The 15,078-nt window shown below is 43.1% G+C and overlaps 1 protein-coding gene across 1 annotated transcript; it reads right to left on the reverse strand.

Annotated features, from left to right (window-relative positions):
* Nucleotides 1–7,500: 7,500 nt before the first annotated feature.
* Nucleotides 7,501–15,053, reverse strand: lin7b (lin-7 homolog B (C. elegans)). The gene is made up of 6 exons (XM_031871120.1): nt 14,302–15,053; nt 13,132–13,250; nt 12,023–12,094; nt 10,699–10,908; nt 8,971–9,134; nt 7,501–8,237 (listed from the first exon to the last, which is right to left on the reverse strand). Exons 1-6 carry the CDS (start codon nt 14,375–14,377, stop codon nt 8,216–8,218), a joined length of 663 nt encoding a protein of 220 aa, XP_031726980.1. The 5' UTR covers nt 14,378–15,053; the 3' UTR covers nt 7,501–8,215.
* Between the last annotated feature and the right edge of the window lie 25 nt (nt 15,054–15,078).

Here is a 15,078-nt window from a genome sequence, read left to right on the forward strand (position 1 = left end):
GTTCTTGCATTACAGTCGAAAGGACCAAATGTGCAATGACGTCCTCCAGAGTCAGTGCTTTTTTTCTGCCAAATGGTTAATACAGATGAAATCTTGTTTTGTGTGTGTGTGTGTGTGTGTGTGTGTGTGTGTGTGTGTGTGTGTGCGTGTGTGTGTGTGTGTGTGTGTGTCTGTGTACAAGTGTAGAGAACAGCGTGCAAGACTTGCAGATGAGAATCTCCAATACTTCAGCACACACACACACACTTTGTGGGAAATATTTTCCATGGCGACAGTTATGAGGTCATAATGATGATGGATTCTCCAGCCCTGTGTGGTGGTAAACTTTGTTTCTCCTGAAGACACTGGCAGCCAGTTCACTCGAAACATACAAAACTCTCATCTCAATAATCTGATTTGAGCGTGTGCCTGTAGAGAGTTCATTCCTTTGGTCGTCATACCAAATGTGAAAAACCCTTTCAGTGATGTTAGCAGTGAGAGCAAACTGTCAAATATGTGGGAAAATAAGAGGCTTGGGGATATTGTAAATTAACTACAGAAGATTGTAGATATATCAAGGCCCACTCAATTTACTAATTTATTCCCATTATTTTATTTTGGTGACATCTATAATATAATATATTTTTTTCTGTAAGGTTAATTCATGTAAATGTTCCAAGTCTGATTTGCCAAACTGACTGTATACAAAATGTAAATTCCTCATTTAAGTATGAAAGAGAGATATCCAGTGTCCAGTAGTAAAATAATAAAATAACAAAAATAATAGTCAATTATTATAGTCTCATAAAATACACTAAACTATCAATTTGTAAATCTGATAAACATTTAAATTAATAATACATCCAAAAATGTAAATGTCCATAGCTAAAGGTTGAATAGAATACAATGGAATAGATTGGCAGCATTCACTCTTACCATTAGACAGACCAGAATATATTAACAACGCTTACTACTAAGCAGTGGCGGCTGGTCAATAGAGGGCGCTAGGGTGCCGCCCCCCCCCCCCCCCCCCCCATTTGAGCCACACAAAATAAAAAATAAATATAATAATAATAACAAATTACAGAAATTGTCAATATTTGTGTTTTTGAAATATGGAATGCACCCAGTAATATGTGTAAAATATGATATCTGTGAAAAATATATGCTTTCCTGCACGTGTTTTCATTTAATTTTTATAACATACACATTTTATTGTTTTCCAGCTGCCTGTAAAACCTACTATGAATTAGTACGCAGGAGGTTGCAGTACAGCCAATCAGACCTTGCAGCTCAGGAGGCAGCCGTGATGACTTTAGCCCGGACTCGATGGAGAAGGAAGAGGGTAAGATCAAATACACCTTTATTTTATTGCACAGTACAAGTACTGAAACAACAAAGTTTAGCATCTAACTAGAAATGCAAAACAAGCAGTGCAGTGTAATGTACATAATGTGTAATATATAGGCTAAGGATTGTGTCGATGTGCGCTGCTGATGTCTGTAGTGACTGTGTTACAGCTGCTGGAAGCGAGGCAGAGAGTACTAACAGCAGATGACGTGGGCTTCTGGAGGGACGTCACTATTGATATGAAGTGAGAGGTGGCTGCGGCGCATGTCGAAGTGTCCTTGGGCAAGATACTGAACCCCGAATTGATGTGCCATCAGTGTATGAATGTTTAGATCTTGATGACTTGTCACTATTCATGGTATTCTGGATGTGTGTGCGAATGGGTGAATGTTGACATGTAGTGTACAGTGTGATTGGAAGACTAGAAATGCGCTGTATAAATGCAAGCACATTTACCATTTATATGTTCTATGAGGAGGACTGCACTGGATCGTGCAGCCTCCATCCTTTCGCAGCCAGGAGCTCATCGACTTGTGTGCCACACTTCAAGCCAGACTAGATTTGAACTAACTTTAAGTACACAGCTACAAATCACCAACTTCTTTACATCAGACCCCATTCGGACAGAATGTTACCAAATGTATTCGACACAGAGGTGGCAAAAATACATTTCCAACCTCATTTAATGCCCCTGGTTTAGCTTTTGGCCTAGGCTACTGTTCCAGACAGTAGGCCCAGTCTTGTGTCCTAGTCCAGGTCAACAGATAACTTATTTGAGAAGCCACCACATGCAAAAACAGATTTTCGGCCCTGTGAATGCCCTCAAACTTCACTAGTCCCTGGCAATTAATGGTTATTCACAACCTCTGTGTTCACCATAAATTGTTGGAAACATACCCCTAGCGGAGGAAGGGAGGGAGGTTCTACAGTATTTGTTCTATAGCAATGTTCTACAGTATCGAATGCCTTATAAAAGTCAAGAAATACTACAAGGGCATCAGTTTCAGTGTTAACAGAGTAATCAAGTAAATCGAGAAAAAGTCTAATGTTACTCACTCTTAAAGCCTGTTTGCGTTTCAGAATCAGAATCAGAACCGTTTATTGCCAAGGAAGTTTGCACCTACAAGGAATTTGTCATGGCGGGTGGTGCATAACATTTAACAATAAACAATAACATTAAACAATCAACAACAATCAACACAGTGCAAGAAATATGAACATATTAAAATGTACAATAGAATACAAAATAATATAAAATAAAGTGCACAACAAACAGATAACAGGACTGTAAACAAGTGAAATGTAAGTGAAATGTTAAAAGTGTCAAGAGTGTTTAAATAAAGAAACAGAGGGGAGTGACCGGTAAGAAATTGTCCTGGGGATGACAGAGTCAGTGGGGGTCCAGGGCTCTGTTAATGAGCCCGACTGCCGATGGGACAGGGTGATAGGGGCAGGTGGGGCTGCATTCTTCCGGAAATCCATAACAATCTCCACTGTCTTTAGAGCGTTGAGCTCTAAGTTGTTCAGACCGCACCAGATCACCAGATGGTCAATCTCCCACCTATAGGCGGACTCATCCCCACCAGAGACGAGTCCAATGAGGGTGGTGTCATCCGCAAACTTCAGGAGCTTGACGGACTGGTGACTGGAGGAGCAACTGTTGGTGTACAGGGAGAAGAGCAGAGGGGAAAGAACGCAGCCTTAGGGGGAACCGGTGCTGATGGTCCGGGAGGCTGAGATGTGTTTTCCCAGCTTCACGTGCTGCTTCCTGTCAGACAGAAAGTCTGTGATCCACTTGCAGGTGGAGTCGGGCACGTGCAGCTGGGAGAGCTTGTCATGCAGCAGAGACAGGATGATGGTGTTGAAAGCAGAGCTGAAGTCCACAAACAGGATCCTGGCTTAAGTTCCTGGGGAGTCCAGATGCTGGAGGATGAGGTGAAGGGCCATGTTGACAGCGTCATCTACAGCTGATCAGCACAATGCTTCAGGGTGGGTGGAGGAGTTTGGGGCGGCTGCTTTGCGGGGGTTCTGTTTTTTAAAAAGCCTATTGACGTCTCACTCCAGAATAGAGAGAGTCGTCACTGGGGAGGGGGGTGGGGCGCTGGGATCGGTGGTACAGAGGCATGAGCCCCTGCTGAGCTGGGGGAGGGGGGCCTGGTGGTCTGGTGCTGGTTGATGGAGCTGTGGGGGATGGAGTCAGGACTGTCCCATTGTCTTTGAAATCTACAGTAGAACTCTTTCAGCTTGTCTGCCAGGCGGAGGTCATTCATAGAGTGGGGGGCTTTAGGCTTGTAGTTGGTTATCTGTCTGAGGCTACATCCATACTAAAAAACTGAGTTTTAAAACAAATACGATCTCCGTCCACACTGCGTTTCAGCATCGTTTTCGAATTGATCTCCGTCCAGACTAAAACGCCTGAAAACGAATATCACGTGACTCTTCACGTACACTGGGCATGCGCGTGGGTGTCGATGTAAACAGGAAGTACCGTAGATTGGTTGCTTAGTTTAAAAAAAATATGACAGAGTTCGTGGAAAGTTTTAGAAGTTTTATTTTTCAGACGCTCCCGAGGACGGATAAGTTTGAAAATGCCGGGATTGCGTATTTGTGTGGATGGTCGAAAAGGGATAAGTTTGGAAACGATGACGCCCACACCCGTGTTCGCTACTTGATTGGTTCTTAGCAGTCATGACGTATCCTTCCCTGATTCGTCACTCTCCTATCACGTGACCCTTTCCCGGAAATCATAAACAACAACGTTGATTACCGATCGACTACCAGGTTAATGGACATGGACAAGTGTTGCTGACCTTGTTGTCTTTACTAGCAGCTGTTGTCCAGTTAAAGTCTGCATTATTACGGAGGAAGCAGATGTTATTGGAGCGATTAGCGAGCGGCGTGTCCAGCGGTGTTATCAGACCTACGGAGCGGCCGTCTGAAGTCACAGTTAGCGGCTTTAGGGAGGGTGGTGGACACAAAATGGAAGTCTTTCCTGTCCTTATTAATTCTTATTTTGTTCTCCACATCTATTGTGAAGTCCGCAGATAAAATGTAAAGGAACAAAGCAGTAATTGCTCTCCAGCAGGACAGATAGTTAAACCACCAGCAGAGCTACGAGTGAGAACAGACAACGAAACCGAGAGGAAACGAGTGAGACGTGTGTTGACCACATTTATGGACACATAATCTAGTAAACCTTTACGTGTAAGTGTTGATTTTAAAGTAAATTTGATATATGTGAGAGAGAGAGAGAGAGAAAGACCCGCAGTGCTGTAACTAACATTATGTCTGAAAAATAAAACTTTCCACGAAATGTGTCTTTTTGAGTTCATAGAGGAAGATTTTAGATCTTAAGTATCAAACACGACATTTCATTATTAAAGACTACTTTATTACTCTGTTGTTAACTAAGCAACCAATCTACTTCCTGTTTACATCGGCACCACCCGCATGCGCAGTGTACGTGAGGAGTCACGTGATATTCGTTTTCAGGCGTTTTAGTGTGGAACTACGCTGAAACGGAGTGTGGACATGGCCTCAGAGTGGTATGCTCCACCTCTCCCATTAAAGTGGTATGTTCCCTCTCTCCAGTATCATTCATGAAGGCCACAAGAGTTTTTCCTGAGTTCCAGTAGTTAGGCCAATTAAGCCCAAAACAGGTGTTACTACCTTTGTTTGACTGTTGCGTGCGTCCATTGAACTGGAAGTACATTAAGTTCCATATATCTATGGTGTATGTTCAGTATTCATCCTTGATTTGGAGTTTCATTTCTGTTACTGACCATGCTAATTAGGCTCACTTGAGTGTCTGCTGTGTTAGCTTCCACCTGTGTAGAGCCTGTGCTTATTGTTACTACATTCAATGCGCCTCTGTTTGGTCATTAATCGTTTGTAAATTCATTGTATTGCTGAATTCATATTAAGTCTGTAGGTTTAGTCAGGTACTATGTCCACAGGTTAGTATGTGTTATATTCACCTGTGGGTTATATAACTAAATGACTTGATGGTTAATTGCTGTTAACTGTTAGCTATTCCCATTTTAATGGGACGATTTGGTGTAGATAGCTGTCACCATTGTGGCCTCATGGTTCTACCTTGTGGCCGTGCTAAGCATAGCGGTGCATGCCATGCCCTTCTTTACAATGTTTAATAGTTTCCCTTTGTTTATTCTTCCTATTTCAGAAACCACACACACACCTACTTACAAATACAAACTAAAAAGGTATTTCAGCAATAAAGTTTTCTAACTGGAACTACTGGATTATTTGTGATTTGGGTTTGAGAGGAGCCACTGTCAGCCAACCTCTTTCTTTTAGTAAGAATTGTATTGAGTCTAACGGGGAGTGGCATGAGGGTCTGCTACTGTTTGCATTCACACAGTAGTTTCTTGGGTTAAGTCCGGCTGAGCTGTTTTTTGGGCACACTGCGTGACCCGTTAAGACTGCCTCAAGAGCTTACAGATGGGCTCCAACCTTCCATCAGCTGGTGACTTTGGTATCACCAACATACCAATTCCAAAATTCTGGAGAAAATAGAGGAGCACTTGTCTTATTTGTCTGAGCCAAAAGTGATATTTGTCACCTCATTCGTTGCCACGCATCAATATTTGGTGACAACAGTGCTAAGGCATGATTGGTAAAATAAATAAATAAAGCCCATCAAGCAGCATGCATACAATGTTCATCCAGTGAAGTGGGCTGCTCTGCAGAAGAGGTTGAGTAACTCCTGTAAAAGGGCTTTTCTGTACCATGCTCCAGTCCGTGGAGCTCACTCTCGCTTCTAGTCCCAAAATCTGACCAAACTCCTCGTTTTTGTGATGATTATTGCAAAGTGAACACCATTACTACGCCAGAATCGTCTCTCCTCCCACATATGGATATCTGGATCGGGTTGGGTCAGCCAGTTTCACAACGTTTATCTGGGGTCTTGCTCTTGTCACCTCTAACCACTTCCTTTAGTACAATATCAAGTCTTTTCGGCTCATAAACTTTCCAGAGGTTGATGAGTAAGGCTCGTTTTGGTGTGACAAACAGAGAGACTAGAAGATATTTAATCGTTTGGAGGGGACTTCTTTGTCTCTGATCATTTCTTAAATTCTGAGTTCAGGCTGTGGTCACAAATTTGGGAAAGCAAGTAGGGCAGGGACAAGTGTGGCCTCTGTCAGTCAAAGTCCAGGCCACTTTGGATTTCCTTGTGCCAGAAACGCAGTGGCAACTCTGCCATTTTCTGGGAATATGTGGTCATTATCGTGGGTTCTGTAAGAATTTTGATAGGTTTCCCATAGCCCTGGCGTAACATGCAATCCTGTAATAAGACTAAGTTATTAAATAATAGTCCAATAAAAAAAGGGTTTTGTGGAAAGTCCATTTTCTTTGCATATGTTCACGACTCTTTAGTAGTAACTTTAGTGGACTCCCGATTGGTATAATTATGTGTAACCGCCGATGTGCATGTGAATCTTACTTACGCTTATCTTTAGCTAGCAGTTTTAAATAGGATTCAATGTTGCCCGTCTTGCCCCAGGAATGAATGTGGTCATTTCGGAGACCGCACGGTCTTAGTCTTCGCGGTCCTCAAAGGACGCAGCCGACGTAGACCGCGAAGGCTGGGTTCCTCCGAAGGATGCAGCCCCTGAATTGAGACACATCTAGTGGCAACCAGAAATGAGACAGGCTTGCTGCTGTACGTCAGCACATCCACACAATGAAGACCAGTTCTCACGCGCTCTTCACTTATCTCCAGAATAGCTTTGGTTAGGAATGAGCCAGCACCGCTGTTTTCACTGGAATCAGGAAACCCCACGAAAACAAAATTGTTCGTGCAAGATCTCATCTCCAAATCATCTACAGTGCAGCTTATCCAACTCAGACGTGGTGGGTCTGTTTTTCATGACTTTTGGGTACCCTTGAGGAAGTCTACCTCTTGCCCCTGGGTTACAATAATGGGTCAATACAGCCCAGGCCGACTATTCTACTGCACAACAAATTATAAGGCTGAAGCTGTCTTCCAACTTCCAATTTGCAGTTTTGGATTTGGCCTTTTTGTTTTCACATATAGAAATCAAGGTTTCACAAATTTGAAACTTCATTTCAAAATAATGTCATGTCTACTTCACAGCCAACGTCAGCTGTGTGTACTGGAGGAAGATTTTTCAAACATCAGAATGAGAATCGGAATCAGAAACGGTTTATTGCCAAGTATGTTTGCAAAAACAAGGAATTTGACTTCTTGAAACATAACCCATATGTAGCAGGAAAGATGACCAAAATTAATTAACACAGACTTTATTTCATGAATAATTATGCAAATCAATGAATACACAAATGAATGTTGTTGTTTTTTATTCTCAAAACTTTGACTGAGATGACACTTGCCAGCTACTGAATCCAGTGTAGTTCTTCATACTGCTAATGGTTAGTTCTCTAGCTGGGACATCTGATGGAGAAATGGTGGGGAAGATGTTTCCACATGCTTCCTCTGCTACTGAGGTCTAACTGCAGACAGTGGACACTGCTGAGGAGTGCAGTGCACTACATGACAATACAAAATCAAATCGACTTGAGAATATAAACCCTAGATTCTAGTTAAGTACACTACAGAGAATGTGTTTCCCTTATGTAATAGCATGCTGAGGATGATTTCACACTGGAGAGATGAAATTACAGGCATGGTCTGACAACAAGCTTACTCTGTATTTCTCTAAGAAAGAGGGAAAGAGGGAGGGGAAAACATCCTAAACTGCAGCGTTGGCTTCATGAAGAAGTTCAGGTAATAGGTGTTGGTAGGCTACTTTGGTTTTTTGCTTCTCATCTACGGTCTAGCCTCCTGCTAGAACAGAACAGTCAGGAGGGTTAGACGAGGAGGTTGATGGAGGCATTGGATTAACTAGCCCCTGGACTCCAGAGATCTGCAGGAAGAGCGACAGAGAATTATGCTGCATGCTAGAAACTATACTACGACATGGCCACAAAAACATATCTTTTTTTGTGTCAGATGGCAAAAAATGTAATAAAGGTTACACTTGTTGCATGCTTTAGTATAAAAACGCTGTGAAACAATCAAAAAAACACCGCTTCACTGTCTCTCTCTTGCTTGCCCTCCCAGCTCTCTTTTTTTAAATGAGTCGGAAAGCCGACAGCAAACCCAACTTTCAATGTTTCAAAAACAAGAGATATGCTCTCCCTAGTCCTAAAAAGATCATAAATCAAAACTAGAGTACTTCTTTGTTTATGAATGAAGTGATGCACAAGTTGAAGCAGCAGCACCGCTGTTTGTGTTCAACCAATCAGCGACGATCCGCCCTGCAAACCCCACCCCCTAAGTTCTTACGTACTAACTCCGACCAGGACCTTTTTGGGGGGTTGAAATTTCCCCAGAACTTAATTTAGACCCTGGTACCTGCGGTCAAATGCAATGAGTTCCTTAAAAGGTTCCTAGTCCCAGGGGAAAGGGTTTTTAGTGGCCCCTCTGGATCATTCTGCCCAGCTTTCCTTGACATAAGAGACATATGCCAGCTACCCGCATTCATTTGCATATTGAGATCAGATCATAATGCAGGTGATCGGAAGAAAGCTTAGTAAGAGCATGTGTAATTTGATTTGGGACACGCTGACAGTGTGATATCAACAGTGGTGACTCACGAGTAGCTGGTGTGCTGCTGTCGTCTTCGGGCGCTCCTCATCTTCTCAAAGCGAGCCTCCATTTCCTCCAGGACCTTCGGGGTATAGCGGACCACCAACTTGACCGAACCCTGGGCGGCCTTCAGCAGCTCCACGGCCTTCTCATGGTGCTCCCCCTCAACGCTCTGCATGGACACCGACGCACAAGAGTCTCAGACCACATGCTATAAGGGTCCAAAGGTCTGCTGGACACCATTCCAACCTGGTCACTACAATGGCTCCTTATACTGATTAACACAGTATCCCCACAGAGGAGAACTTAGCTTAGCTGTAGCAGACTTCTAGACAGCACAGCTCTCCAAATGTTTGTTAGAAGGCCTGTAAGTTAAAGTTTGGTCCAAAGTGTGTCTTTGGACTATCCAAGAGAAAACATCTTTTGATCGACATCAAAGTGACCAAAAACAGACCTTTGGTGTGATAAACTGACAATTCTGAAATGATGCTATCATAAATACAGACCTCTATATATGTGGCCCCATTTACACTTGTAGATTATTAACACTCTTACAGTGTCTTGTATGTGGAGCTGCTGTTTCTTGTCTCTTCAATAGGTTTTTTAACTTAAGTTCATTTGGATGAACTGACCTTTAAATGCTACCTTTGCACTTTTTCAGGAATTGTCAATACATGTTGACATGGTTGGATATGTTATACAACAAGACACATTTAATGAATGATAGAGCCTTCTCCATATCTGCCCCCTCCCTCTGGAACTCTCTCCCCAAACACATCCGAGACTGCACTGACCTTTCCATATTCAAATCTCAAATCAAAACCCACCTGTTCAAAACTGCTTTTAGTGTGTGACCATTATTGTGTATTTTATGTATTTAGTGTATTGCTTTTATATATGATGATTTTAATGTAAAGTGTCTTTGAGTATTATGAAAAGCGCTATATAAATAAAATGTATTATTATTATTATTATTATTATTAATTGTTATTGCTCATCGCTCTCATGTCTAATTTCATATCCATCCTGGTGGGGTTTATTAGTAAATAGCTTTTTAATTGTCAGTTGTTCTATGTGCAGCTGCCAACAGCACAGAACTAGCAGAACCTGTATTAAAAGAAGGAAGCACATCTTATAACGTTCCCTTTCGCCAGGCTCTGCAGTTGTCAGCTTCCTATTTACATGACAGGGTTGCACAGTGAAGTGTAAGCTGTCGTCCTTCACACTACATGTTCTCACTCATAGAACATATGAACAATATAAACTCTCAGTGAGGGTCTACACTCTACGCAGACTGACCACACCAACAAATATGTGTGATTACATCCATGTATGCAGACATGCAATGAGGTATAAACCACTGTCAGAGTCCATTTTTGGCCCTTATAGGTGCCTCACGTCAGCTGAAGCTGGTGTTTGGCGACCTCTGGTGGCCGAGCTCTCACTTTCTGTAGTGACACAGAAGTGTCATTTACTGCTGGCTGTGGTTACACGTCCAACAGAATGGAAACTTGGAATCAGAAGAGTTGGGGAAACAGTGCATATCAGCTGTATAATTTTTCACTAATTATCAACATCTAGAGTAGACCCTCAAGTATTTGGAAGTGGATTTTTATTTGAGTTTATTTATAAAAGCTGTCATTAAAATAAACTTCTGTTGAACTTGAGTGTGTGTATCTCCTCTCAGTAGAGGAGACTAGTAGACTAGTGGCTCACAGCAGGCCTGAGCTTCTTACCACTCCGTTGACTGACAGCAGCTGGTCTCCTCTCTTCAGCCCTCCTTGGCGGTCGGCCACACCCCCAGGGATCACTCTGGAGATGTAGATGGGGGAGTTCTGCTCTTTGCCCCCCATGATGTTGAAGCCCAGACCCTCTTCTGTCTTGGGCAGCTCCACCACCCTTGGGTGGGCGTGGCCCTCGCTGGCTGCAAAGGCTGCCACTGTGGCCTGTTTCGGATGATCAGCATTAAAATTGACTATTTCACATAAAAATGGTAAAGAAAGGAGTTTTCGTTCCATTAATGTCCAGTTACATCACAGAATGTGAAAACACAACGATGTATTTTTGTGTCTGCACAACTACCATCACAAGCAGCACTTTTCTGACCTTCTACTTGCCCCTCTGTGTGGTGTTTGGTGCACAGGGTGGAGGAGAGGGACATGCAGGACAGAGGTTCATTCAAATGAGGCAATGCAAAGTGAGCTGTTAGTCAGACAAACGTCTGTTTCTGGCACAAAGTCCCTCTGCTCCCACTTTTGTCAACAGCAGCAAATTAAATACTTGCAGCAAATGCGTAACAATAATGTAATCGTGCTTCAGGGTTAAGTTCACATTTTTCAAGTCTGTCTTAAAACAATAGTCACACGCCCATATGGACGTTGAAATAGGTTTTGCCTCCTGTTCATACTGGCTATAAACAGATCCCTTCCTAACATGCTTCCAATGGAACAGACAGAAAGTAAATATGAAGCTTCAGTAGTTCAACAAATCAAGTGTCAATCTTCCGAAGTTACAGTCTGTTTAGTTCAGAATCCCCTGCATCCACGAGAGGAATGATTACACATTCATGCTTTAAGACAGCTAAATAAAAAAATGAGCATCAAAGAGTAACATTTGATGTTGTTTAAGCAGCAACTCCAGTAAAGCAGTGTGCATGAATGAGTGATTCTTACAGTATCTGTTATCCATGGACGCTTTCTGACAAGTTCCTCCTTCACCTCATTAAATCCCTGCAGCTATCTGAAGGCAGCAGCCTCCAACCATCCACTGTGTTTACCTTCATTAAATCACATCCACATGACAACAGGCTGCTACTGAACAACCACACACACCTCTATGAGAGTAAATTTATTAATCACCTATATTCCACTGCACCCAGCACTTTTGCCCTTTGTGCTCCTGGACCAAAATAGCAGGTGAGCTGGGAGACGCCCACTCAGTCCATGAACTACCACTTAGCGCTGGTTGCTGTGCTTGTGCAATTAAAATAGGGCCCAAATGTCTCTTATACAATGTATATTGTGCAATAGTGAAGTAATCTTTAGTTATTAGTTTGCATACCTTGGCAGTTGCCTGTGCTCGCACCTCCGGTCCTCCAACAATGTCTAGAGTGTCATACAGCTGCTCATAAACCTGAGGGGCAACAGGGCAGAGCAGAGAGTCCCAGCAACACATGAGCGTGAAATACACTGGACAATATTACAGACATGACAAAAAAGAAGCTTTTACAAACCAAGCCATATATTTGTGACCAAGAGGTCTCACTCTCACTACTTTGATATACGAGTCTTCCCGACAAACGTGGAGTCTAGAGGGGGCTTCCAATAGTGAGAGAAAGCAGTTAAAGAGATTTTGGTTTCTGAGAGTGAGATGAGAAGATGAAAATGAGTCTCATCTCAGTATGTTACAGAGCTGCAGTCAGGACATGGTTAGCCTGAGATAGCATAATGACTGGAGGACAAACTATACCGACCCAATCCCAACTCAAAGCTCACAAAATACTTAAATAATTGTTTATTTGAATAAATTGAATTCTGAAATGAATTTGAAGATCCTTTATTTAAAGGTGCAGTGTGTAGGATTTGGGGGCATTGAGCGGTGAGGCTGCAGATTGCAACCAACTGAAACTTGTCCCGTGTGCCAAGCGTGTGGCCAACACGAAAACATGAAAATGCAGATGACCCTTTCTAGAGCCAGTGTTAGGTTTGTCCGTTCTGGGCTACTGTAGAAACATGGCAGCCAGCTCTGTGGAGGACCCGCTCCATATTTAGATACAAACAGCTCATTCTAAGGTAACGAAAACACAATCATTCGTATTTTTAGGATACACGAAAGAACACATGCTTAATAATATTTTATTCCATTTCTGACATCAAATTCCCTTAAATGCTACACACTGTTCCTTTAAGTCTCAGTCAGAATGCCTTCTCTTGATATTGACATAATTCTTTTCTGCAGTTATATGTTCTACGGCATGGTGGTTTGGAGCGTCTGACGTATTTGGTTTTAATGACCTTGAACATGCTTTTAACTGACAACTGAAATGTGAAGTCATTGCGTGGGGGAGTAACCGTGGTGGCTGGATGAAGGCTGGCACAATGTTCAATACATTAGGGAGGAAATACTCCGAGTTATTTTTGCCCCAGACTTCCCAGAACTCTTTGCTGTACCTCTCTGATGGCAGCACAGAATTTGCTCTGTAGGACTCTCTGCAGGGCCTGCAGTTTGGGAGGAGGCAGCTCACCGCTCCGCTGCAGCCGGTCCAGCAGCTCAATCACCCTGCACACATCTAACACACACACACACACACACACACACACACACACACACATTCACACAAGGACGGATTATCAACAGGGCTAAGCAGGAACCACAGTCCAGTAGGCCACTGTGTGGCAATTATGAATACTATGGGCAATAAAGCACAACAAAAAATATAAGGTTATTAAATTTCCATTATATTTGTCACGTCCAATATCACAATTTGCCTCAGAGGGCTTTACATCTGTACAACATACATCCTCTGTCCTTGGACCCTCGCATCCTTTGAGGAGGCTGCTAACCATGTAGGAGCATTCAAGAAACGCGTCTGACAGTAAGCTCTGCTTCTTTCTGAGCCACCTTCATAGAACACTCCTCGTGAGTTTATTGCGTGGTTCTTACTCAGGCACGCGACCACACCTATATCTCCTGTCGGCCGCGCTGTGAGGTTATATAGACTCAAGAAATAGGAGTCAAATAAACAGTGTGCTGCTGTACATCAGAACGCAGTTCGCTCCTCCATTCAAACGAACAATGAGGGAGAAGACTCGACCGCACCTCAAACAGGCTTGCTGCGTCCACGCGACGGACACCATATTCGCGCGCGCGCGCTGCACGGTTTCGTTGTTTTTTTTAAGGCACGGTGACAACTCGACATTTCAGACCCAGCCGAGCTCAGATCAGTGAAATGATGAGATGCATATTGTCGGAGGCGCGTGCGATAATACGTCCTCCGTTATTCGATGTACAGATAATAAATGTAGAACAAGCCAAGCATGTTTAATCAAAAATGATGCCTTCAATTAAATGGGTTCTACGTTTACTACAAGAAAGAAACGTGCACGAGTCATAGCCCTTTATAAAGGCCCTTTTAAACGTTTGACACGTTCAACGAGCTGCGACATGAGGCTTCACTAACGTCAGCCTCCCTTATTTAAACAGCCGCCACATATTCAAATGAGGACAACGCCGTTATTTTCCCATCATTAGCTTCATTTTAGACAAAGTACCGCCTCTACATCCGCGAGGTTAAACAGGTGATGTTACTGAAAACCTGAACGAGGCTCCGTTAATGTTACCTCTCTCCAGGCACAGCGGCTCCGTCAGGGCCGCCATGTCTGCGTCCTTGGCAGGGTGGTAGTAAGAGGACATCATTGTGAGCCCTTCCGCGTCCAGGCCGACAGCCTACTTAACTCTGCTTAGACGAGCAAGGGGTCTGGCTCACAGCGATGCGTGGTCCATCTTGTATGATGACATGGTCAGCAGACTGTAGATGAGGAGCCGATACGGACGGTGAGCAGGACAGAGGATCGGGCAGTGTGCAGCCTGACGCACCGCAACTCGGCTTCAACGCGTGCTCACATAGAACGGGTGTTTATGTGCTCCTACTGCGCAGACTGAAAACAAAGATGCTAATTCACTCCGTCATTCTTACATACAAATTCCAATATCAGGTCTGTATTCCGAATAGGTGAAATTATTGCAACTATAAACTAAGGAATTATTTCTCACAATAATTTGATAAACTGTTCCAAACCAGTTTTTAGCCCATCATACTACATGTAACTTTACCTCGTTGCTGACCATTTCTCATTACATAATGCAGTAGATTGTTTCGTAAAACCAATCAAAGTACTGGTTTCCATTCACGCAGTATGAAAATCCGACTATGGGGAATTGATATGCTGTACATAAATTCTCTACCTATGTGGACCGCATGTCAAAGCAAGCTACTTCGCCGATGGGTCTCCACTATAACAGAATTACTACATTGTAAGAAAAATAATTTAAACACTCATGATAGATGTCCAGCTCTGTCTCTTTATACTGCAAGGTGGAGGATGGAATGGTTACAT

The sequence above is a fragment of the Anarrhichthys ocellatus genome, unplaced genomic scaffold (assembly GCF_004355925.1).
Source record: "Anarrhichthys ocellatus isolate YVR2014 unplaced genomic scaffold, GSC_Weel_1.0 scaffold56, whole genome shotgun sequence".
Classification (NCBI taxonomy): Eukaryota; Metazoa; Chordata; class Actinopteri; order Perciformes; family Anarhichadidae; genus Anarrhichthys; species Anarrhichthys ocellatus.